Source organism: Agelaius tricolor, unplaced genomic scaffold (genome assembly GCF_023055355.1).
Source record: "Agelaius tricolor isolate 1412-34295 unplaced genomic scaffold, bAgeTri1.0.p SCAF_8, whole genome shotgun sequence".
Taxonomy (NCBI): domain Eukaryota; kingdom Metazoa; phylum Chordata; class Aves; order Passeriformes; family Icteridae; genus Agelaius; species Agelaius tricolor.
The window spans coordinates 1,248,657-1,274,929 of record NW_027269268.1 but is presented as its reverse complement, the minus strand read 5'-3'; the positions used below and the strand labels follow the sequence as shown (position 1 = coordinate 1,274,929).

At 45.4% G+C, this 26,273-nt stretch overlaps 1 protein-coding gene across 3 annotated transcripts in view; it reads left to right on the top strand.

The window, feature by feature from the left end:
* Window positions 1–7,415, top strand: part of UGT8 (UDP glycosyltransferase 8) — a 34,990-nt gene extending 27,575 nt beyond the window's left edge. For all 3 annotated transcript variants that reach the window (XM_071431176.1, XM_071431178.1, XM_071431179.1), the window contains exons 3-6: window positions 1,076–1,218; window positions 2,755–2,831; window positions 3,965–4,184; window positions 5,116–7,415. In XM_071431176.1, the coding sequence (XP_071287277.1) occupies window positions 1,076–1,218; window positions 2,755–2,831; window positions 3,965–4,184; window positions 5,116–5,479 (804 nt within the window). In that variant the 3' untranslated portion in view covers window positions 5,480–7,415. The remainder of the gene's footprint in view (window positions 1–1,075; window positions 1,219–2,754; window positions 2,832–3,964; window positions 4,185–5,115) is intronic.
* The last annotated feature ends 18,858 nt before the right edge of the window (window positions 7,416–26,273 follow it).

Here is a 26,273-nt window from a genome sequence, read left to right as displayed (position 1 = left end):
TAGGTCCTGAAGTAAGATTCAAGGACGAGCTTTAAATAAATCACAAAACCACTTGGAAACTTTGGTGTCAGAAGTTCAGGCCCTAATAAATGATTCAGCTTTGAGGCAGGTCAGAGCCACTTCCCCTCCTTTGCCTTCTCCCTCTCTCTCCACATGAACAAAAAAAAAGGAAAAGAGTGCATTGGAGAAGGACAAGCAGTGGATTTAAAGAAAATGGAAATTATTTTGCTTTACAGCAGAGAGCAGTACACAGCCCCCGGTGCAGCGTGCTGGATTTTGTGCTGGGATACGACAGCTCGGCGTTACTCCATTACTGTCTGCCCTCCTATTTATTACCAGGACAAGAGGCACATTGTGAGCAGGGCTCTTCACTTTCTCTTTGCACATTTCCTATTGCTGCACTGGTGTTGAGCAGGCTTGTGCTTAAACTTGATGAGACCAGAATTAAACCATATCCTGAGATATTCTTCTTCCGACTGATGTGTGTTAGGAAAAACCCAGAATTTAAATTCATGCTTTAAAAAGTAAAAGGTATATTTTCTTTACTCCTTGTGCAGTAGGAACTGACAGTGTTTTTAGAAGCTCTGGCTTCTTTCAAGTTGTATTTATTCTTTTTATATAAATGAAAGCAAAACGAGGCTTTTGAAGCACTCTCCCATTGCTAAAGGCTGCAAATGACACAGCTGAGTCCCAGGCTTCATTCACACTTCTCCTGTGCAGGGCTTCCAAGCTGATACTATGAGATGGATCTATTTATGCCTTGCTGAGTTAAAATGCAGCCTGGTAACTTGTGCATGTGTGTCAACTGCTCATTTAAGGAGGGACAAATTGTCTGAAGCCGTTGGTGGTTAATAGTGCGGCTAAAACAAACACGGAAGAGTTTTGCTTTTTGTCACCTCTGCTCTGGATTCTGAATCTTGAGCCATTGTTCCCAGTGACTTCTAGGATGTTTGAGATTTGTGAACCTTGGCTTCTCAAGCATCAAATGCACCACCAACTGCTCATTCACAGCCACGTTTCCTTACCGTTCATGTGCTTTGCCTGCAGTGCTCAGTGTGAACTTTGTTTCCCACAGGATCTGCAGGCGTGGGTGAGCGGCGCTCACGAGAACGGCTTTGTCCTCGTCTCCTTTGGTGCTGGAGTCAAGTACCTGTCAGAAGACATCGCCAATAAGTTGGCACATGCCCTGGCAAGGCTGCCCCAGAGGGTCATCTGGAGGTAAAGGCACTGTTGGAGCAACTTGGGGTGGTTTGGAGAGTGCTTGTTTGCCACTGGAGTTGAGGCTGCCTGGGTGGCACAGACGATGTGGCACTCCTGAAAAACACTCAACATGAAAATACTGCAATATCCTGGTAACAAGGAGAAGCAGTTACTGTTGTGGCAGAATAAGGCGTGGTTACACTCCTAGGCTGAGTTTATGTCCTTGGAAGGATTAGGGACAGTGAAAACAAGCTAAGGTTATAACGTTTAGGACCTACTGTCCCTATTTTTGATGAAGGAACTACCCCAGGGCTCAAGAATGAATTCTGATGATGAAAAGCCTCCATTTTCTTTCTTCTTTCCCTTTTCTCTCACTCTTTTGGGCCCTTTTCCTCTTTTTATGTGTAAACACAGCCTTTCATTATTGATTTTCCCACTTGCTTGTTCTCTGTGAGAAATTGAAGGAGGAGAAATTTTCAGAAGTCAGAGTCAGTAAGAAGCATTCTTAGTTCTAAAAACGTCTTGAGTGGTGCTCACAACTCCCTGTAAAAATCCAAAAAATGTTTAGTCAGCTCTGCTTGGTGTCAAGCATCTCTGATATGATTTGGTGGAGTTCATGTGAACTATTTCTTGTTTTTCAAATATTGTGTCTTACACTTCATGTAGGTGTCTCACAACCCTGCCACACTCTTGGAGTTGTATTAATAGTTTTGGTGGCCTGTTCTCCACAATATTTTAAGGAATGTCCTTGCTGCTGTCTGTAGTTCAAGGATCAAATCCCACTAATGAACAGGAAAAATAGAATGCTTTCAGGCTCTGGCACAGAATCTGTGGTAGTGAAGATAACATCAGTTTTTGTTTGGAGTAGAGCCTTTGTTTTCTTATGAATCCCACAACACTGCTTGGCTTCTAATTAATAATACCAATTTATCTCACTGCTTTTCTTCTCTCCTTTTACTATGTTTTCCCTGGAATATGCCTCTTTAGGAAGCATCCATGTTTTGTAGTAAATAAATCTGGAGGATTTTTCATAAGGACAGCTTTTTTTTTAATGCCAACCCAACAATTTCATTTAAAGCCTTCTATTAAAATTTAGGTATTTATAGATCAGTCAGCTGTAACTTGGAGTTTTTGGGGTTTGGTTTTGCTCCTTAGATCATGGACCTGTGTGTTGGACAGAAAAGTAGTGAGTACTACTTGGTTGTCTTAATGTCATGATGTTAAATCAAGGGATTTTTGTAGTTTTTTATGCTCTTCTAGTTAGGGCATAAAGAAACTATCTAGTTAGCATAATTAATTGCTTTTATATAACTTAGCATAAATAATTTAGGCTTTTTTCAAGGTACAGAAGTACAGGCCAGTTGCAAAGATGTGTTGTGGATTCTTTGCTCAGTAACCAGAGTTCCAACAATGTATGTTTTGCTTCATTGGGAAAGTAGCTGGTTCTTTCTGAAGTTGCAGTTCCAGTCCTCTCTAATGAAAAAAACAACCCTATCCTTTAGTAGTTACTTGGGAGGGTTTGATAACTGTTTCCATTTCATGTTACTGGTTTAGGTTTTCAGGAAACAAACCAAGGAATTTAGGCAACAATACCAAGCTGATCGAATGGTTGCCACAAAATGACCTCCTTGGTGAGTATCTGTTTCCATTATTTATTGCTTATTCTCTCTTGAGTTCAGTTTGTTCTTCCAAAAATACTCTACTGAATTAGCAGCTATTATAAAGCCAGGATAATTTCTGTCATGGCAGTCATGGAGCAAGAATATGAAATTAGGATCTGAAGAGAGAATTGAACACCACTCTGTTAATTGTCTTTCCCTGATACAAATTGCATGTTTTCCCTAAGTTCAAGCCCTGTTCAAGGAGGAGTCATGAAACTGAGCATCAGAGTAAGTTTTAGGAGTCTGTAAATACTGTTTTATAAAGACAAGAAAGCTCTACCAGAACCTGGGTATGTGATGCAAGCTGATAACCTTTCTGTTGAACTGAGGTGCTTCAGGTTCTCAGGGGAAATGAAACTTGATATTTTATTTTTCTTTGTCTTCCCTGTCAAAGGGTGCCTGAGCCCCTTGCAGACCTGAGAGGCCACTGAATATTTGACTGCTTCTGGGACACCTGGATGTCTGTGTGTTCCCGAAACAGCTCTGACGGGAGCTGATGAGTGCATTAAGCATCAGTGTGTGTGAGCTGGAGAAGGTAGTGAGTAGGTAGATGACTCCTAGAGCAGGTAGATTTGTTTTGGTTACAGGGTTGCTCCGAGGCAGCCAGGCTGCTTTTCCCATCACATGAGGCTGTTGCTGTGATTGTCAGGTCTTGCTAAGCTCAAGTAAGGCATGTGAAACTTGAGGGAGAGTGTGACTTCAGTTGTCCTGCCGTTAAAAAAATATTATTTTCCATACAAGTGTGCTCCCCCTTGCTCAGGTGTACTGCTGGACCTGCTGGAGTCACTACCTGCAGCTCCTCAGGAGTGGGCAATGCATATGAATTACTCCATTAATCATTTTACACTACTCATACACATGAGAATTTTCTTTCTTTACTTTGGCTGTTCTCTCTCTCAGTGTGTAAGGAAATGATTTAATGCATGAGGAATTTTAGCAGAGGAGGAATTTCACCAAGGTAGAACTTCAGAACAAGCTGCAGTAACATTAACCTGCCAGAGTTGCAGTTATAGAAACATGGTGATCAATTTGTTGTACCCAGGTGCTTCAACAACAGGAGATAGAAGTGCATTTTGTAACCTTGGTGCCTCTTGTGGTTCCAGGTCACTCTAACATCAAAGCTTTCCTCAGTCACGGAGGCTTGAACAGCATTTTTGAGACCATGTACCACGGGGTGCCGGTGGTGGGCATCCCCCTCTTCGGTGACCATTACGACACTATGACCCGTGTGCAGGCCAAAGGGATGGGAATTCTGCTCAACTGGAAGACCATGACTGAGAGTGAGCTCTATGAAGCCCTAGTAAAAGTTATTAATGACCCCAGGTATGGAATGAGCCATTGTGCTTGTGTGTGAATGGATAGGAAACCGTTGTGCAGTGGAAAAAAACTGCCTTTTAAGATTTATGTGTGCAGTTGAGGCAAGTCTGGGTGTTTGTCCCATTTCCCAGGATTACCCAACAGCTGAAGTTTCTGTGTGGGTGCTGGGCTAATTGCTCAGCACCAAAACTCAGTTGTCTTGCTTGCTCTTTGTAGCAGTTGCCATGTGGAGGGCACAGAGATTATGGAAACAAACCTGTCCCAACTTATTCCGTGTTGCAGACTAAGGTCCCTTTGTGTCTGTTTTGATTACTCCACACGCGCAGTCTGGCTGTGGTGCTGCCTGGAGCAAGATACATGTACATGGTTTGGGTTTTAGCTAAAATGGGGAGATATTCAGGAAGAGTGCCTCTAAGTTCTGTGATTTTATTATTAAAAAAATTATACTTAGTGTTATTTTCATTTTCTGGCTCATAATACCATTCATATCCAGATAAAAATGAGTGAGGGGTTATCTGGCAGTATATTGTATTGGGCTAACCCTAACTTTGGAGCATGGTGCTATTGACGCTTCTTGCTTTCATGGCAGCTGAGTCTTTCTGGGAAAGGAGATGGCTGTCAGGAGCAAGCAGCAGAGAGGGGGAATGTTGATAGCAACCTTGATAACATCAGTTGCATCACCTTCCCCTTGTGCAATTATCCTTGGTGTGAAGGCAAGTCCTGTGTAAATAAGCTGCAGACAGGAAAGGAAGAAATTGGTAGGGTCAGCTGCTGGGGTGAAAAACCAAAAGTTTTGGGCGAAACTCCTGACCTGGGCGGAAATGGTTTATTGCAAAATCAACCCCAGGTTTCTCACTGTTGTCCGTTTCTCTGGTGATTCAGTTGCACAATGAGATGACAGCTTTTCCTTTCTTCCTTGTTTGCTTCCCTCCCCCAGCTATCGGCAGCGGGCGCTGCGGCTGTCGGAGATCCACAAGGACCAGCCTGGCCACCCAGTGAACCGGACTGTGTACTGGATCAACTACATCCTGCGCCACAACGGAGCCCAGCACCTGCGTGCTGCTGTTTACAGCATCTCCCTCTTTCAGTATTTCTTACTGGATATTGCCTTGGTCCTACTAGTGGGTGCTGCCTTACTTTACTATGTTTTGGCCAGGATGGCAAAGTTAATCTGCAAGCAGAGCAAACATCTCTGGTCCAATGACAAACATAGCGCTGTTAATGGACACTACCAGAACGGGATCCCCAATGGCAAGTATAGAAGGAACGGCCACATTAAGCATGAAAAAAAGGTGAAATGAGCCAACAGCCCCATGTAAAGTAGTAATGAATCAGATCAGTAATCAAATTTTATCGCTGTAACTTAGTCTAACAACTACTTAAAACCTCAATAAGCAGTTCTAACACTCCCCTTCAGTATGTAATATTATGTGACAAAATTCTACGGAACTAAGAGAGGTCTTAAAAAAAAAAACAAAAAAAAAGGCAAGCACAACCTAAAATGGAAAATATTTTATTCTTAATACTGATATGCAGAGAGGTTATTTTGGCACTGAAGTTTTTAGAAGCCTTAATTCTCTAAAGTTCTATACAATGACCGTATTTATGAATTTTCAGCTTTTAAAAGCTCAGTGTATGTGTCCTAAATGAGGAGAGGTTTCTTTTTATTTGCATAGGTGTTCTCCTTTTATTTTTTTTATTTTAATATCTCCATCTTTTTAGCTGAGAGAACTCTCTAGTGCTAGTTCTGTGTTTCCTTTGTGGAAGGTTCAACCTGTTGTGTAAGAATGCTGTTTAAAACACAAGTGATTTCCCCCAGTCTTTATGCGAGAAATAGCAAGTTGTGGACTGAGAAAACAAATGTTAAAAAAAATAAGAATAATCTTAAAGAGCACTGAAGAAAAATGGCAAAAATATGTATTCGTTTTACTGATAAAGCTGCATGACTCTTCTGCTCGCTACCAGTACTTTGGAGAAAAGGGTCCTGAGTAAGTCTACAGTGTGTCCTAACTTTAACTGAGACAAAATGTTGTCGCCTTTCTCTGCATACGGAATTTATGCCACAAAAATATTAGGGAGTCTTATTTCAGTTCCAAATATGGCTGTGTGGGAAGTAGATTTGCATAATTAAGAAAAATAAGTGAAACAACAGCAACAAAAAAAAAAAAAGAACTTATAAAAATCTAGCTCTGTGCTTAGTGCAGGAGGTTTTGTGATGGCCCAGAGCTGTGCAAGACTCGAAGCACTCCTTGGGGTTTGTTTAAAGGGAACGACCCCCACACAGCGCTCCCCCAGAGTTGAGTGTCTTTCCTGTTAATTCTCATTAAGTTCTTTCTGAATCGCAATGTTGTAGATGTTCTCTTTCAACAGTTGTCTCTGGAGAAACAGAAACATTACCTTCTATTAGTCTGGGCCACGCAATCCATGTTCCACCTTGTTGCCAATAGGAATTCTGTGCTGCGGGCTGTGTCCGGCCATCCTGCCTGGGGCTGGTGGCATGTGTGGGGTGAAGCCTGGTCACCTGGCTGTGGAGGTGGCCCCGTGTCCCCCTGCCCCCAGCAGCCTCCTTCAATCATTGTCGCCGACACGGGACCCCGCACTCCCGGGGTGGGAATGCTGGGCGCGGGATCCTTGCTGCCCTGCTGAACCAAAGTTGGCAACTCTGAGTTTTATTTCTGTGTCATTCTGTTTACTTGGAATTTGCACTACACATGTTGTGAGTGTATGCTTTATTTATTTGTAGTTCGAGGTCCCGTGGCTGAGAGGGAAAAGAGGGAAGTCCTGAGGTTTTGCCTTGTGTCGCTCACTAACATGGGAGGAGTTGGGATGATGACGGGATGCTGAGCTCATCTTCATACACAGTGATGCAAAATTTCATCACCATTCCATCAGGAGCCTCGGTCCTACAGCAATAAATAACAGTGCAGATATGTTTCTAATATGCAGGGCAGCTCCTCGTGCTGCTCTCTGAATACTTGAACACAAAAATGGTATTATAAATATAAGCCTATTAGCTATACCTTTTTACAATCTCGCAGCCCGTGGCAACTACAGGAGCACACAGAGGCGATGAATGGTGGGATGGTGAGAAGACTTCGAGTGTATGAATGACTTGGTTTAAAATGTGGGGGTTTTTTGGCATTAAAGAAGGTACAAAAGCACTGACCGGATGATTAAGCATAATTTAATCTCCACTGTGATAAAACTTAAGCAATAAACATGGATTTAATAGAGAAATTCTGTTGTTGGAAGTATATTTTTGTTCAGCTGGATGCTGGTTGTCTCCAAGTACCCACTGTATGTGTGTACTTAAGTGTGGATGCTTACTGGGGTACACTTAACTTTTCAGTGTTTACTGTGGTGCATGATATATATTTGAAATCAAAAATATATCTGGTTTTTGTGAGTGTAGGTCCATTTCCTGTAGGAGCTTTGAATTGAAAGAGAAAATGGTTCATTACATTTCTTAAAAGCAATTCAAGTTTTTTGAGGTTGGTGGACATAGCTGGCACAGTGGTTTCTGTTTTGTTGTTTTCCTGTACTTGGTAAACTCTTGACTTGAAAAGCAGGGCTGAAAGGTTTTTCACAGTGATGTTAGCTGAGATGATGGATTGGTTTCTTGAGTAGTCTCTGTAGGTACAAACATGCTGCAGTTCTTTTGCAGGAAGAGGCAGTTGCTGTGTTCATTGTGTTGCCAAATTCCTGATGAGGCTGATCCACCTCATGTCTAGAAATACCTGTTGTGTTTCAACTTCCTTCTAAATTCAGGCACAAGCTGTTACTGTGGTTATTTCAGTCCCCTCTTTGCCACAGCAAGCAACTTGTTCCTGTGTTTCAGAGACAGAATGGAGCAGTGATTGCTGTTGGTGCCCAGCCAGTGTTGGAATCAGCCAGATGGCTGAAGGAATGTTAAAGGAAGGGTTTAAAAACACATGTGTATCTCCAGAGTGCATCACAGTGTCAGGACTGAGGCTTTAGTCACCCCTCTGATCAACATTAGTTATTAAGCATTGAACAGAGAAACTGAGTTCATCTTCCAAGACAGTGCTCTGCCACCAATTGGAAAATACCACAGTTGGGCCTTACTTATCCTAATGAAAATCACACCTTTTGAAAGCTATAAAGCTGATTTATTTATGGGTATGTGTGTGTTTTCTCAAACAGAGGCCAGCAAATGCTGCATCTCATTTCACTGTAAAATGAAGAAGCACACAGTGTTGGGCAGTCCTGGTTACCCTGTAATGAAACAAAAATTGGATAGAAAAAACTGTGTTCCTCATAGATTGAGGGGATGGAAGGCTGAACAGTATTTAGGGAAAGCCTGGAAATTCCTGTTCTCCAATTTACTATTAGAGTAGGGGATAGAATGATGAGCTGCAGTGGGGCATAGGGATGTTCAGCATTCTCTGGAGATGTCTCTGGTTATTTGTGCTCTTCAAAGCTCACCTGGTCATTTTCCAAGCTCTCTGCAAAAAGATGCACTGAATGCCTGTGACAGCCTGATGGGAAGGAATTGTTCTCATTCTAAACACAAACAGCTCTTTGCTTCTTGAAATGAAGCAGCAGATATGTGATAATCTCAGAGACCTTGAATAAATTCCTAATTTCTGCTCCTGTGAGATTTATGGCAAGGGTAGGAATTTTCAGCTCCAGGAGATGACCACTGAGGAAAACTTAGTAGAGACAGTAAATATATATGTAGAGAAAATAGAGTTCTGTAAGGAATTAACACATGTGCCTGTTCTTGTAAGAGGTTCCACTGTGTTGTGCCCTGCTTTTTTGTGCATTTATGCATCTTTTTCTGAATGTTTCTGTATTTTCCCTTTTTGGTTCAGCAGCCTTTCTCAGCAGCATTTTTACTGTGTGTTAGTTTCTGAGCTTGCCAGGTTTTGATTTGCCATTTTCCCGAAGCCCCCTTGGTATTTCCCTGCCCTCCTGGTTCTGCCTTCCAGAACTCACCTGGGGACACCTTAACTCTACCAGAAGCTGTTCCAGTAGCTCCATCCCAGCTCTGCTTGTCTGGAAAGCTCCTGTGGATCCTGGATGTCCTCCCTGGCCTCTGTTGGCTCTTGGGTGGAGGTGGCCTCACCCCAGGGAGCGTTTCCAAGCTGAGATTTAAGTTTGGACATTGGATTTCACTGCAGATAAGACCTTTCAACACTTCAGGCCTCACCCATGAGCTTCTTGATGATCTTGATGAAAGAAATGTTTATTTAGCTTTTTCTCTTTGTTTTTGGCTCTGCAGCCTCTGGTCTGGGAAAAGGTGCAGTTCTTGGTCTTTTGGTGGCGCTGAGAAAAGCGTGACATGGAGACGCATGATTAAAATCTGCATTGCTTTTACTGGAAGAAAATGCTGGAATTTGCTTTTTTAGATGAAATGATAGGAACTTGGAGTGTGATTGATGGCTGGGCACAGCAAGGGGAATAGTTTATTCCCTGGATCCCATTGCTTGAATTACTCAGGTACAAGAACTTCATCCATTCTTTTTTAAGGACTCATTCCTACTGGCCACCTCTCCTGCTGTGGACTGCAAGTGGTTCCTGGTTTTTGCAGACAGATCTCCTTTGTGTGGAGCTGCACCACAAACGAACAGGGTGAGAAGATCCAGGTTAAAAATAACCCTAAGGGAATAAACCCCAGGTCATTGCCTGTTTGTCTCTTTCAGAGCAGCCTCACAACAGCAGATGGAGCAGTGAAGAAACCAGGGGGTGAGGAATGGCATGCAATGAGGGACAGGACTCTGTGACTCCATGCTTTTCCAAAAAAGGCAAATGAATCCACACCTGTTCATGACACTTGGGATTCCTCAAAGATTCATCAGCTTCTTTAATTTTATTTTTCTTTGTTTTTTTGTGTTTTAGTGGATGTAAAGAGAAGAGCATCTCAAGGTAACAATAGGAAGCATTCCAGTCTATCTGTGGGAGCCTGATGGGATTGCTGTATCAAATTAAGGGGGAGGGGGTGTATAAAAAAAAAGCTTTTAGTTAAGACGGTTAAAGTAACATTATAGGTAAAACAACTTTTCAGAAGTAACAAATTGTCACCACTGAACAAATGATGTAAGAGCAACTTTAGGGTAGGTTACTATTCCCAGACCTGTGACCAACTTTCTTGCTACTACTTTCTTAGCCAATTTCTTCATCTTCAGGAAATGTCCCACAGACCCAAACCATTTCACCAGATGTATTGTTATGGATGGGTTCTGGGCAGTCCTGCTGTTCCTGCGTGTGGGAGGAAAGGTTGGGAAAGCTGGACACTCTTCCTTGTGTCATAGGAGTCACCACATGTCCACCTGGGTGGCTGTCCTGGTGAGGGCACACCTTGGTATGTTGGCAGAGAGAAAACACAGAGGCAATCCTTGAGGGGTGGGGGAGGAATGGCAAGAGTGTGACCTTCTCCTTGATTTATCCATCCTATGGCATGAGGAATTTGTTTGTGGAATCTCTCAGGAGCTCATGTCAGGACTGTACCCCCCTGCTGTGTCACTTCTGCCTCATGCTGCTGCTGTGTCCTTGTACCTTTTTCAGGTCATTGCCCTGCCAAAAAGGTGACCCCTGTGGCCTTCCTCTGGCCAGGCTATTCAGTGGTTGTCTTTAATGCTCTGAGTTTTCCCATTCTGTTCCAGGACAGGAAGGATTATTCCCAGCACTTGCTGGTTGATCTTGGGTGATCTGTGTAGGGGCTCCTCATCTTCTGCCCTCTGCTCCTGGCTGGGATACAGGAGAAGGCAGCTGCCCTGGGCCATGCAGGAGCCTTCAAGGTGGGGATGCTGGGATGAGAGGTCCCTTTACTCACACCACGACCGGGAACATGGTCTACATCCCAGTTATGGGAGTGGGGAATAAAGGAGCTGTGTGGGTGGCAGCCAGAGGGCAGATGTCCAGGCCAAGTTCAAATATCAGTGTTCAGGCTGGAGGGATTTAAGCCATGTATAATTCTGGTCACTATTTAAAGGCTGATTTCTCAAGTCTTTAGCCTACAAACTCAATTTGAACTATATTTGAGGCTGAATTACCTGAACCACCATGATCTGTGTAAAATGGAGGCCAGGTTGTTGCTCCCCTTCAGTGTCCAGGGACAGTCTGGGTGCCAAGGGAGAGTTCCTTCAGCCTCCTGAGTGTGCACAGTTCAGGAACTTCCTGGCAGAGAACAATTGCTTCTCAGGGCTGGAGCCATGGAAAGGTATGTCAGGTGTGGTGTGAGAGATCATCCATGGCAAGGGACCAGTCATGCAAGCCAGAACATCTCTTATTGACATTTTTGGGGAAGTTCAGTTGAGCTGAACATCAATATTCCCATAACTGCTGAAGCATTGCTGCCCCTCACTCTCCTCACTGCCTTTATTTGCATTTTTCTCCTAATGCTTTGCCTCACTCTGTGAGAAATATGAAGAGACAACCACTCCCCAGAAAAATCCCTGCTTGACAGGAGTTGCTCTCCCCAGGACATCATATATTCAGACAGGTAGGTCTGAATATTCCCAGGGAAGGAGTCTCCCCAGCCCCTCTCTGGACAGGCTGCTCCAGCACTCAGTCGTTGGAGTGCTGCTCTTTGCTCTCAGCATCCCTGAACCCCTGGGTTTGTTGGCACCAGATTTCAAGGAAGGAAAAGCCAATGGCCAGCTTGTTCTGTCCCACTGATGACAGACAAAGGCTGGGAGGAGCTGAGGTTACACAGCAAGGAGTGTGGAAAAGGGCCTAGGAAGGGAGTTTAGCCAAATAACTATTCTGTGAGGCAAAGCCAGAAAGGTAAAGGGGAAGTTGGGCAGGAGAATATGGAGGTGTCCAAGGCCAGGTTGGATGGGGCTTGGAGCAACTTCTTGTAGTGGAAGGAGTTGGAGTCAGATGGGCTGTATGGTCTTTTCCCACCCAAACTATTCAGTAGTTCCATGATTCATTCTGTGGTTTAGGCTGGTGGCTTTCTGATTGTACTACAGGAAGAAAATGCAGCTTAGTTTCACTCTGGAGCTTGATGAACTTGGAGCCAGCCCCTTCTGGCGCACATGCAGACTGGAAAACACTTTCTATTTCACTTCTGGGCATTTCTGGGCTGGGAAATATCTTGGTGTTTCCCAGCATCACCTTGGCTTCTCACTATCTAATTGAAAGGATGGCTCTCCTCAGGAGGTGTGCTTTTTTGCTTTTAAAAGGGAGTTTAACAGGCCTAAACCAATCCAAAATCTGCTTCTCATCCTGGCTGATGTTTTAACTTGAGATCCAAAATCCCAGTTCATGGCATTATTTGAAATTTACAGTAATGTGTGCTTCTGGTTAAAAATAAGATTTTTTTTGTTTGTTTGTTTTTTGAGGGGTTGAAGAAGAATAACAAATGTGTGCACCCCTGTACACGTGTCAACATCCTACAACTGTGTCCATATATCCCTGTTTTCTGTGCCGGCCCTTTAGCACCTTGTGATGCTTTTTCCCGGGGCTGGAAGCTGGAGCATCCCACTGAAGGTATTCCCACAGTAGAGCGGCTTTCCCTGCAGACACCCTGTTAGACATCCGCCGCTTTTTTCCGTTTTCATCTTTTTTCCCTCCCGTTTTCCAATGCCCCCGCTGTTCTCCATAGGTGGGGCTGTGCTGCCACCTGGCGTCACAATCCCGCAAGCCGGGAAGGAGCCTCCTGCTTTTCGGGAAAAGTGTTTTTCTGCTGCTCCTTGGGGCTGTGCGTCCTTCAGAAAACCCTCAAAACAAACAAATATCCCCCCCCCCCAAAAAAAAAAAACCCACTCCAACAACAACAAAAACAAACAAACAAAACCAAAAACCAAACCAACAACAAAAGAAGGGAAGCACTGAGACATTTTTGCCATGTCCCATAGAGCTGCAGCTTCCTCCTGGGAAGTGGTTTTTTGGATGTTATGTGCTCTGTATTATAAGTTTTCATTAGATAATGCTGCTGGGATTTGAGCCCTTCTGCAGTATCCTTTTTCTTATCCCCATTCCTTGATCTCTATAATAAGTCAAGTAGAATCTTTCACATGTTGCTCTTGTCCCAGAGGATCCCTGTGGTTCAGGAGATGTGTTTTCCCACTAATTTCCCATATTTACATCTCCTGTGTTGTGCAAGGCTCTGAGGGCAGAGCCAGGTGTCAGGAGCAAAAGTCACAGCCATGAATATGCTTGGCTTTGGGATTGAAGGCAGGGGAAACAGAAAGGTAATGTTTCTTTTTCCTTAGGACAATGGGAAATTTCTATTTTACAGGGAATCTCCCTGGCAAATACTAATTGCAGGCTTGAAGGGTGCCACCACTGCCCAAGTGGAATTTGGGGGACTCAACTCTGGGTGGATCCTGCTCCAGCCCTGCCCTGGCTGTCCTTCCCAGTGCCTTTGGATTTGTGAGGACCTGGCTAGCACCAAGTGCAGTCTGTGCCTGAACACAAGGGGGTGATTCAGGGATTGGGAGAGGCTACCATTGGTGCCCCCAGCACAAAGGCAGGATTCAGGTGGAGCAGCCCCATCCCAGGATGAAATTGCAGCCCCTGCACCATGCTGAGAATGGGCCTTGTTTCCCTAATCTGCTGCTGCTCCACAGCTTTAAAGCTGAGGGAAAGAAAATCTGGATGTAAGTGCAACTGTGAAAGGAGTCAGTGATGGCAGGGAAATGTGAGATAAAATTATAGCCAGAATGGGCAGGTGGGGATTTATTTTCGATGTGGGAATAACGTCCATGCATGCACTCATAACCCCAAGGCAGCAGTTTGTCTCATCTCAGCCTTGCCAAACACGGGTGACCTTAGGCAGGGATAACTTTAAGGTCTACAAGGTCATGTCTTACCCCTTCATTCTGCTGCATCCTTTCTCTCAAAGATGAATTTGAGAACTGGTAATGTTTTTAAACCCCTGGTGGTTAAACCAGGGTTTAAAACCAGGGTTTAAACCCCCTGGTTTCCCCCGCTTTTGGGGTGGGAAATGAACACATTTTCTCCACATATTTTACCTTTCCAGATTCACATAGCTTGTATGGAGTAAATTACTCCCAAAAAATAATGGGTTCCTAAGTACAGAAGAATAGTTGCTAGTTAAAGATTTAGCTGTATTCCTTTCCTCAGTGCATCCCTAACTCAGGGAAGGTGGAAATGAGTCACAGAGTGGGAATCAGCAGATATCACAAATAATGTTGTTCCTGATGAATTAACGCCCTGACTTCCTCAAGGCGACTTTGGAGGTTGTTCAGAGCATCCTTGGCATTGCTTAATGGCTTTGCTCTGACATTCATCTTCAACCCAAATGGATTCTGCAATAGCTTAAAAAAGAAATTAAAAAACAAGTTAGTGCTTGAAAGGTTGAAAAGGAATTCTGCTTGGCTTGACCTTGTTGGTCATGGGAATGATTCTTCTGAGATTTCAGATGCATTTCAATCCACAAATTAGGGGAAAGACACTCCAGGTTTTATAGCTTGAGCAGCTCAGGTCTTTCTTCATCAGCAGAGATGAATCAGCCCCTCAGAGAAGTGAAGGAGCTGAATTCCAACTTCTGTTTCCATGTTAGCCTTGTACAATCCATGGTGCCATATCAGTGTAGTATATGGTGACATGATTCCTGTGAATTCCCCCCAGGACCCATTTCCTCCTGATTCTGTTTGTAAATATGTGGCTTTGTTCCAGGAATGCTTTTTGCTTCAGGCCTCCTTAATATGGTGGGGTATTTACTTGTGCTATTTGACTGCTTATATGTATAGGAAAAATTATTGCCAAGGAGATGAACACATGTCCTGGGGATAGTCTGAAGCTCCAGGGGCTGGCTTCCTCTCACAGCAGCATTCAGCTTGTTAGAGAAACTGCCCTGCAAAGGCAGGAGCTGTGAAGCTGCAGGTCTGTGGGGGCATCTGGGAGAGGATAGAAACACAGGGGCCCGGATTCTCCTACTGCAGCTGCTTCCAGTGGAGATATTCCCCAAATCCTCACCCTTCTGAAGTGACTCCCAAATGTTGTGGAGTGGGTACTCTGTGTATGTATTAAAGCACTGTTAGAGGATGTTGTTTACCTGCAGTGACAAAGGGGGGGGGGGGGGGGTTAGAACTTTAAATAACTTCTGCATTGTCTGTTGATGTTTTAATAGGCTCCAGGCTGGAAGTGTAATCCATAAAAATGTGTGTCAGGTGGTTGATGAATATAAGTTGCTGAGCACTGTAGCCCTGTGAGGCTGGAGGATGCACAAGGGAGACGGGGCTGTCTTCTGTGTCGGGGAGCTGGACTGTGAAATTCAGCACATGGCTCTGCAGCCTTGTCATTCTGTGTTTCCTGGAGTTCCACTGCTGCAGACACAGCCAGTTTATGGAGATGCACAAAGAGGTAAGAAAATCCCCTGTGGCACAGACACAGATCCTGGAAAAGTCACAGGGAAGAGGTTAAAGTGTGTGGGAGCTGGTGTGGCTGGAGAAAAGCCTTGGAGAAATCTGGGTGTTACCCAAGTGGCACAGGGAATGGTGCCACTTCTTCATCTTCAGGAAGGATAAATACATGAAATAGCCTGCTCCAAGTCTTTTGGTCTGTAGGCTGGAGGAGAGATAGTACAAGACCCAAAGTTTTAAGGGAAGGGAGGGCAAGGATAGCCCAAATGGAATGATGTGGATAGGGATGAAGGACGTGCTTCTGACAAGCCAAATTTGCCTTGCCTGTAGGGAAATGTGGTTTTCACACATTTTGAACTTGGGTTCAGTAATAGCTGTAGATCAGAGTAAATGAGGTATAATAAACAGCAATGCAGAGGGGCTGTGCTGACCATGGCTCTGAGCTGGGGAAAATAGCCTTTCTTACCCTGCTTGACTGAAATCCTGATGTCTTAAATCATTTTACCAGCCAGAAGCTTGGGGAGGAACGATTTGTCAGAATTCCCGATTATAGCAAAGAAGTAGAATGGACTGCGCTCCTCAATTACAGCAGCCATTCTGATCGCTCTTCCTCCCACACAAGGTGTACCAGGAAGGGCAGTTGGTACATAAATAAATAAATCCGAACACAGATCTTGTGCTGCTCCAGGAAGGGGAGCCTGGCGGTGTTGGTGGCTGAGGGAACAGGGGAGTTTGACTGTGGGGAGATGGTTTTGGTCACGTCCCCATTTACTAAATGTTCTGCCACATCCTGAAGCCAGAGCAGATGGATTGTACAAGGTTGAACAAGGTCCATTTGCTCAGGATGGATGGTACTCTGGAAAGGAAAACACTGACAGGGATTTTTCTCTGCCACAGGTGCTGCCTTGTAGACAAGGCCTTCCCAATGGATGAGGTGGGAGCTCTGAGCTAGAACACTCTGGCAGGTCTCCCAAGATGACTGGGATTTCAGATATTGCAGCTATTTTCGTGTTGCTTTAGCACATTCCACAGCCACTCCATGGGCTCGTGGGGGCTCTGGTGACCTCACAGCTTGGGACAAAGTACTCAGTGGTATTTGGGGAGGATGGGTGAAAACATCAGGAGGTGTGTGCCCTTTGTGAGGAGTACTTACATGCCTGAACTCCTTTGCAGTTCTTCCTGGAATAGGGTCTAAAGCTTTTTCTTTAGGTAAGATCCTAAAATCCTGGAGTACTATGGATTGGAAGGGATTTTAAAGCTCATCTTGTTCCAACCCCTGCCATGGTCAGGGACACCTTCTACTAGGCCATGTTGCTCCAAGCCTCAACCAGCCTGCCCTTGAAGCCCATGGCAGTGGTCACTGCTGGGATTGTTACTGTGGAGTAGCTGTTGGACAGTCAGGATTGACACCTGGAGAGTGCCCTCAGTCAGTGCCTTTTTTTGCAGAGAAACTAAGTGGCCAAAACCCAAAGTCAAAGCTTGTGTACAAATGAGGACAAACATGCCCTGTGCACTGACCCACAGCTCATTCCCCAGCCTGCCACCACCCTCTGGAGTGTCACCACATCCCCCTGCTCCCCGGATTGCTGCCTGTACGACAGAGACACCTCTGATAGGGACAATCCAGCAGAGCTGGGGATTTGCTGTCAGGCAGGAGGGGGGTGGTGCCGGCTGGTGAGAGCTGTGCTTTCTGTCTGATTCCCATTCCCCAGGGGCAGCTGACAGAGACAGCAGTGACAGGAAGATGACAAAGATGACAGGTTGCCTTATTGCCAGGGGCTCAGCGTGTGTGGAAACAGGAATTGCAGAGAGAGCCAGGGCCCAGGCTGTGGGATGCTTCCTACTGCTCTTCCTTCAGAGCCTGTTTGCTTGTCAGGGGGCAGGGACAGCCTGGTGGAGTATCCCTCTGGAATAAATGGGATAGGAGCAGGACTGCCCTGATGGCAAACATCAGTGCCCACAGTAAAAGCCTGCTGGATACTTCCAGCAGTGCCCAGAGTATCTTAGGGAACACTTAGCACCCACAGGGCTGCATGTCCTGGGGTGAAGCTGTGGTGTTGGCTTAGGGTAAACAGAAATCCCTCTGCTTCCCAGGGTGTTATCCTGCTTAATCAGGGCTCTTCCAGCTGAACTCAGCAAGGATACTCTCTGTCAGATCACTGCCTGAATCCTGGATGTCTTTACTGGAGGTACCAGAGCAGGACAAACAGTTCTGAGTTAGGCTTTTCCCTCCTGCCCTGTATCTGAGGGCACTGGGAGCAGTGTGGTGAGCCAGTGAATTGGGAGTTTGGGAGTTCTGAGCTGAGCAGACAGGACAAGAGCCTGACCAGCCCCAGGGATGAGACCTGGGGCAAAAACAGGGTTATCCCCTCTGTTATTCCCTCTGTGCCCCATTCCTTGAAGTGTCCAAGGCCAGGTTGAATGGAGCTTGGAGCAATCTGGGATAGTGGAAGGTGTCCCTGCCCATGGCAGGGGCTGGAAACTGGATGGTCTGGAAGGTCCCTTCCAACACAAACCATCTTGGGATTCTCTCTCTGAAGAGATTTTCTTTTTAATAGTGGCTGCACAAATGAGGGGAAGTAATTACTTTGTCCTAATGGATAGCCAAATCACCATCTCTAAGAATAAATATTTACAGAAATGAATAGCAATTCAAAACACAGAGTAATTGCAAAGCAAAATTTATAAATATTTTCAAAATTAATTGCTGTTGCTTCCCAGCAGAGCAGATGGAAAAAATTCTGTTAAAATGTTCCTTCATTGCTCTCTAAATATGTTAATAACTTAGTCAAATGAGGGCTTAACACAGGTTACTGGTTTTCCCCTTTTCCTGTGTGCCCTGAAGATTAAACCAGAATCAATCTTTACATTTGAATTCAATCCCAAGGAGGTGTCCTACTGAGTGTGCTGAGGGCTGTGCCACAGAAAATGTGCCTGAAACCAACATTTTGACCAAATTGTTGAACTTTGGTGGAAAGGATGAGTAACCCTGTTGGTGCATGGTCTGAAGCAGCTCAATTATGAATCCCAGAGATTTATGCAGTATTTGGATTCTCCCTGTGAGGTTCCATGAGTGTGCTCTGTCCATCTTTTTGCACGCTATCTTTACCTTGTGAGTGAGGGGTTCCCGTTCATCTCCCTTGCTTGCTATTTATTTCCACATCCTCCTGGAGGGGCTGTTTTATCTGTAAAGGGAGGAAAAAAAAATTCAGCATGTTTCAAATAACCTCCATCAAATTAGAAGCTGAGTGGGAAGCGTTCCCACAAATGTCCCTTGGAATTCATAAAAGGCCGGACATCAAAAGTGATGGAATTATTTAAGGTTTTATTTTCTCTGGCTGGAACAACAGGAGATAAATCAGGGGAACGATGTGATGTATTCCCAGTGTCTGCATCCAAAGCTCTGTGAGCAATTCTGTGAGCAGCTGTAGAGCAGAGCCTGTCTCCATTTCCCTTTCATTGCCATGCAGATTGCTTTCCCGGGGTGCTGGGAGTGGACAGGCTGATGTGTGCCGGGTAAACATTTACAGAACAAAGTGTTACAGCGCCCAGAATGATTCCAAAATCAGGCCTGCTGCAAATTGCCGTGAATGGGAATCATCTGTGGCCCGAGGGGAGCTGTCAGAGCCGCGGGACAGCTTGTGGGGAGCCTGGATGTGCCTGGCCCTGCAGGAGGGAAAGGAAGCAAAGTTAGAGATCCAGCTCTATCCTGAGCTGTTTCATTCCTCCCTGTCGGGGTGGGGAGGCCCTGGCACAGGGCACCCAGAGAAGCTGGGGTTGCCCCTGGATCCCTGGAAGTGCCCCAGGTTGGCCAGGGCTTGGAGCAGCCTGCAGTAGTGTGTGGGGTCCCTGCCCGTGGCAGGGCCTTGGCACTGGATGATGTTTAAGGTCCCTTCCAACCCAAACCATTCCAGGGCTCTGTGGTTTGCCAGCAGCTTCCACCTAAAGCCCAGCTGGTCCCAGCCACTGTCTGTGGGTGCAAAGGACCTCCCCAGGCTCAGCAGGAGCCAAGGTAGCTGGTTTTATTCAGGGAGAAATTTACCCATCTCTCACAATACTGGCACATCCGGCAGCTGTCCTGCAGGGATGGGAACCTCTTCCCTGTTGCCTTGCAATGGTGGTGTTCAGCTGCTCTCTGTCCTGGGTAACTTTGCAGCTCCTCAGGAGTTCAGGTTTTTGGAGCAGTCCCTGGTTTGCTGGGGAATACTTCAGTTGTGTTTGGACATTTGTAACTTCCCCAGTGCTCAAGTGTTCTGTGGAATGTCAGCAGCGGTTCCCTGCTGCTGGATCTGTTAATGGAGGCCTTGGGACAAAAGCATCTTTTGATAAGGTAAATCTGAGTTGTGAAACCCCCAAAATGAGGAGACTCCATGGGAAATTCAGGGGCTCTTTCTCTGGGGTGATTGATGAGGTGGCAAGATACAGAGGAACCCATCTGATCCCACCCTACTCTCCCAGGCTCTGGCAAAGGCAGATGGGGTTTGGATCAGGGTGGAGAACAGGAGCCCTGGAGGCTGCTGCTCCAGCTGTAAATCTGCTGCTTGTCTCCATCCCATTGCTCCTATAATTCACAGGCACAGCTGAACTGTCAGCACGTGGCTTCCCTCTGTAAGGAGGCTGAAATGGACTTTATTGGTTCCTTTCTGAGGGTGAAGGGTCTTGGATGATGCTAAAAATCCAGGTCATGACATCCTCCTCACAGGAGGAGGCCAGATACTGCAGTTTTTTTATTGCACAGATATATAAAGGAGGGAATATAATAAGTAATTAGAAGGAAAATAAGTGTGCAGACCTCAATTCTTTTTTTCAGAAAATCATTGTTTTCAAGAAGAGCTCCTGATTCAGGTAGGCATTAAACCACCTGCACTGGAGGATGTGGCTCTGCCTAGCACCTCCTGTTTGCTCCCTGGCCAGGCAAGAATTAACACTTGGGAGTTGTGAGGGATGAGGGACAAATGGCCTGATTGCAGAGGGAAGGGAGGAGAAGGAACAGTAGGAGTTCTTTGCTCAGCACCACTGCGCTGATCACTTATTAAATTACATCCATTGTGGGATCTGAAAGAGCTCCTCCTTTTATCTTGGCAGCCATCAAGATGGAAACAATAATAAAACTCTGCTGACAGCTGCCACAAAGGTGGCTTTGTTTTCAGAGCCCCTCTTCAATTTCTGCTGGATCAGAGAGCAAACAAAACAACAAAACCCAAGGAAGTTCTTGCTGGGCTGGTGTGGGGAGAGAGGAGCAGTGTGGTAAATGCTGGGTTTGGTCCTGGCTAGCTGCTGGAGGACCAAAGGGGAGATGGAACAGCAGGCTCTGGGTGTCACCAGGTCTGACACCAGCTTTGCAAACACTCCCCGTGCCTGTGCAGTATCACTGGGTGGTTAATCACAGCTCCTGACTTGGTACAAGACATTTTATAATGAGATTAGCAGGTGGCTCTACAAGAGCAAAGCCTCCTACCCAGCACCACGTAATTAATCCATAAAAAATAAAGGCAGGCTCTCTCCTTGGCAGCTTATAAGTATTTCAGGCTTCGCAGTGTCATAGGCTTTGTTACAACTTTGAGCTTAAGGAATTAAAAAGAAAAAAAAATTAAAAACCTAAATTCAGTAATTTAATTCTAATTAATTCATTATCCCAGGATCTTCTTTGGATTGCAGCTCATAGCTACAATATTTCTCTGGATTTCTTCCAGTTTTTTTTTTTCCCAAGCTTTGCTGCTTTGTGGGCAGATAAGGAGTGCATAGATACATTTGTGGTCCTCAGGTTGTATATTAATATTCTTTAACCATCCTAAAGTTCACCAATTTAATGCTGTATCATCCAGGAACAGCCTTTTCTTAAGCAAGTTTCAGGATTTTATGGCTTTTCTGCTCGTGAAATTGTTTTTAAAGAACACTAAAAAGTTCTCTCTCTTCTCTAGCACTGCCCTGGAGAACTGACATTCCCACCATGAGCAATCTTTCAGCAGGAAACATTTGGGCACATCTTTTGTGCCCCTCAGGTTGGTTTTGCTGAGTGCATCCACACAACCCTGGAGCAGGAACAGATTATTTTAGGTAACCTCAGGATGGGCCTGGCTGCCCACATCAGTGTGAGCAGCCTTTGAGTCATTCCTGTGAGGTTTGTCCCCAGGGGTGGCACCTGCAGCTGCCTGGTGGTGGCTCTTTGGGCAGGGTGGTAGGAGGTTATGGAAGCTGGAGGAGCTGGAAGTCCATAAACAGGCATATTTCCCACCTGGAGAAGGTACAGAGCCTGCAAAACCTGGTAAGGTTTTAGGGCATAAACTGCCTGTGGCAGCCCTGCCCTGCTGCCTGGAACATTGATTTATTTTAGGATTGTAGAAATGCTACTCCTAGGAGCTCTCTGAGAGCCCCCTGGGTACTTTTAGCTTTCTCCTCTCACAGGTCAGCAGGGGGAAAGCTGGTGGATGGCAGCACCAGAGGGCTTTATAATCCTGGGAATGCTGCCCAGGAAGCCAATTCCCTGGGCTGGGATGGGGAAGTTTGTCTTCACCAGGGCTGGACAGTGAGAAAATGCTTTTTCGGGGGAATGGGGTGGGTTTGTTTTCTTGTTTTGCGGCTTTTAATGTATTTATACGTTGTGGGGAGTGGTGTGTGTGTGAGTCAGGAGGGAACTGATGCAGCTCTGCCCTGCCTGGAGCTGCTGCCTGATAAATGAGCCAGGTGGCACTGTGGGGCTGCTCACCCGGGACGGGAGAAGGGGCACGGGGCTCTTCAGCTCTGCTTCTCTGCCTTGCTTGCTGCTGCCTCTCTCGTCTTACGTGAGATGGAGCTGAAGCGTTCAGTTCATTAAAAAAAAAAAAAAAAAAGAATAAATTCAGTTAGGGTAGAAGACACAGCTCTTTGCTACTGAGAGTATTTAAGCTCTGCAGGGTGGGAGACAAGAGCTGTGGCCCTTTTGCATCAGCCTTCCTGGAGAGCTGGACTGGCTTTGCCAGGAGAGGAGCCCAGGAGAGGGGAGTGGAGGAAAAGTCCTCTTTTGAGAACATTCTTGCCCTCTTTTTTTCTAATAGCCATGGACGCATTCCTGCTGGTTTCTCATGTCTGGGGCCAACTCAGAGGAGGGAGGGCAGTTTGAATATATATATTCAAATACCTGAGTTCAGGCATGGTCCCTCCTTTTCCCATATCCATGTGTCCAGGCAGCCTTGGAGTCACCCCCACATTTATTTTAGTGGGGATGCAGTGGGAGAGGGGCTTCCTCTCCAGTGCTGAGGGATTGTCAGGCTGGATTGTCACCCTGTGCACATCATCCACTGATCAGCCAAGTCCCTCAGCAGTCCTGTCACTGCTCTTGTGTGGGGAAAGGAGATTTTCCACAGCAGGAGACAGACAATTCCTCACACTCCAAACAAAGCCTGCCAGAAAAAGATCTGTTTGATACTCAGGCAGCTAAAATGAGCCATAGTATTTATTCCCACAGCTCTATCTGCCCTAAATATCAGATCTATGTGAGTATCAAAGGGGCTTCCAACCAAAGCACGGTGGCTCTGACAGCAATAAAAGACAGGCACCCACGGATAACTCTTCCCAATGGTTTTACAGCCAGGTAATCAATATATCACAACAGACATGTTGCCTTTTATTTGCTGTTTCTGCACCACCCAGGATCCTTGGATGTGGTGTTGACACCAGCACAAGGGTACAGGAGCTGGGGATTGATAGCAAACACTTCTTCGGGTGTATTGATTACCCAGAAAGGGATGAGGATAAATTTTTGTGTGTTCCTACTCTGTCTCCAAGTCTGTTAAAAGGAAAGAAATGGCCTGGTTTGCTTCTCTATTTCTCTCTTCTGAGAAGCTGAAAAAAACCCCAAAACAACATGGCAAGAGCTTGGGGCTGATGGGTCTTCTTTTATTTTTTTAGACAGTGGGGAAATCTAATATATTTCTTTTTTGACCTTTTGTCTGCTTTTCCCATCTTGGGAGCAGAGAAAACAAGGATGACAGCTAAAAGGGACAGAATGCCAAAACAGGGGAAAAAACCCAACCCTGAAAAGACAACTCCTGACATCCTTCTATTAATCTAATGAGAATTTGGTTTAGTATTGAATTACTGAAAACAGGAATCTGATTACTTTTCATTGGTATGGGAAGTGGGAGCTGTGTTCCAAGGGGGGGAGATTTGACCTTGTACTGCAAGCGCTCCAGACCTTGCTTTGGCACAACTTTTCCCACTCAAAATTCCAGGTGTGCTCAGCATATTCTGGAATTAGAAGAGTTCCTTCTGGGCAGGAAGGCCACCCCTCAAGGACACCCATCTCTGTTTATCTCCTGAGTTCCTGCAGAAGCTGGAATTGTCTCCGTCAGCAGCAGGTGCCTCTCAGGGTCTGGGGAAGCTCTGTGAGAAGTGAAGGACGTGAGTGAAACAAGTGGAATTCTCCAGCTTGATACCTGGAATTAAATGTAGTTATTGTAGCCAGTGTGGGGGAGGTGTGGTGCTGGAAAATAAAAATTCCTGTGAGAAGTTAGTGAGCTCCAGGGCAAATCCCTGAGCTGCAGCCAGCCATACCAATCACTGCAGGGTGATGTAAGATCATTCCATCCCCCCTCCTCCAAACCCACCAAAACTAACCAAACAAAAACTGGAGTTCAGACACAAAATACACCTGCTAGTTCATTAATTCATTTCTGCCTTAAATTCTCTGCTCCCCGGGCATTCCCTGGAATCACCTTTGCAGAGGGCAAATTTCCTTCTGGTAGCTTGGAAGATTATTATTATTATTATTATTAAGATACAATTGAGAAAAAAGACCTCAAAATAATGTCAGCATCAGTGCTGCCAGGATTTTTTTTTTGCTTTTGTTTTGCTGGGTGTTTTTGAGGAAGAGCCTTTTGCTGTAATGTTGTTTTAAGGATTTTTTTCCTTGTTTCTTTTTTCCAAGTGATTTGTGAACATCTCTGTCACCCTTTCATCCCTTCTGAAAAAGCTTTGCTTTTGTGAAGAGGCTGCAGCATGTCAGAATGAAGTGCAAATACCCACTTCAAGGCTCTAACAAGTTCTGTGCCACTAAGAGCCTTTGATTCCTGCATTTAATTATGTCACATTGGATTAGAATAATCCTATTCCTCCTTGTTTCTCCAACTCAGTTTTCCATACTTATCTTGCACTTAATTAAAAGTGCCTCCTTCACTGCTGGGCTGGTAGGGAAATGAAGGCTGACACAGGGTGAATTTTGCACTGGAGGGATCTTATTTTTAACCTGCCATACTCTGCACCTATAGACAAATATTTATCCCACTTCTCATTCTCCCCTTGCCTAAAGAAATACTCATTTCAAGTCCAGGAAAACGGAAGGTTACTTTGTGAATTTGCTGTTAAACATTTGCAAGATATTGAGAGGTGTGAGGAAAGGAGAAGTTGAATACCGTGCTAATTTCTAGCTAAATTTGGCTAAACCTTAGCTAATTTCTTGGCAGAGCTTTCCCCACCTCCCCTTTTTCTTTTAATAGCCGTGTTTGGACTTGAAAATCTTAAAGGTCTCTTCCAACCTTAAGGATTCTCTGATTCCATGAGTTTATGGTAGCAATGAATTTGGGGTTTTTACCCACTGACAGGAAATGCTGTCAGGAGACAAATAAAACAAATGTGCTTTTGGCACTCTACATCTGATTATTAAATTTTGAGTTGGCAGCTGCTTTGAGGCACAATGCCTGATTTTGAGGTCTGTTATTCATCTCTAGCTTTTCTTTCAGCTCCAGTAGTTGAGAAAATTTGTTGGAATTTTCTGAGCACCTGCTCTTATTTCCAGCCCTTATGGCCTTATTTCAGCTCTGCTCTGTGCAGCTCCACTCACCAGAGCAGCTTTTCCTGCATGGTCCATGACTCAGGACCCTTGAGTCATCCTGGTGTTTTGGGATTAGCCAAAGGATTTTAGGGCATTACGCTTCTTATTCCTGAAGCGGCGATTTGGGATTTTTGAGATTAACGCGGCTTTTTCCTTTGATCCCTATTTGGTCCTTCAATCCCTATTTTCTCCTTCCTTCCTGTGGTGCTACAAATGCAGATCTGGCCATGAGCCTCCTCTGCCCTGGCTGCACCTACAGTCACGGGGCTTGATTTTCCAGAGGCTCCTCCCAGGTTTTCCAGAGTGGTGCTGGCTGTCATCTTTGCTCCAGCAGATATGGAAAGTGTTTAAACTGCCACCATAACAGGATTATGCTTTTAAACCCTCCATGATTCCAGCTTCAGAGCAGCATTTTGAGATCAGGTTTGGATTCCTATGGCTTTTGATTATTTTGGGAAGCTGGGGAGCAAGGTTGCGATTCGCTGCGCTAATTGTGGCTCCCAGAAGGGGGGAGTTTTGGCTTTCCCAGGGAGTCTGCAGCCAAAAAAAAACTGCCTCTGTGAGCTGTTGGGTGGGTCAGCACCTCCAGGGTTGTCCCTGTCCCTGGGTGATGCTGTGGTGGACCCCAGGAGCTCCCTCGGCACTGGGAGTTCCTGGTGAAGCTATGCCAGGCTGGTTTGGCTTCCAGTAGCTGGCTCGTGTCTGAAAGCACCCCCAGCACTCCTCCAACACTTAGTAACACGGCGTATTTAAACCTGGTAATTGCTGCTGTGCTCCAGGCCCTGCAGAAGCAGTTCTTGAGGCAGGATGTCCAATCCCTGTGCCACTGAATTCCCTTGGATGAGGACACACTCTTTGCGCTGCTGCCAATTTTCTCCTACTCTCACTTTCTAAAATAATACATCTCAGTCACCTCTTAAATTAGACACAAGCTTAACCCTGTGACAGAGTTCATGAAACCTGTGTGCTGTGAGGAGAGACTGGAATGTG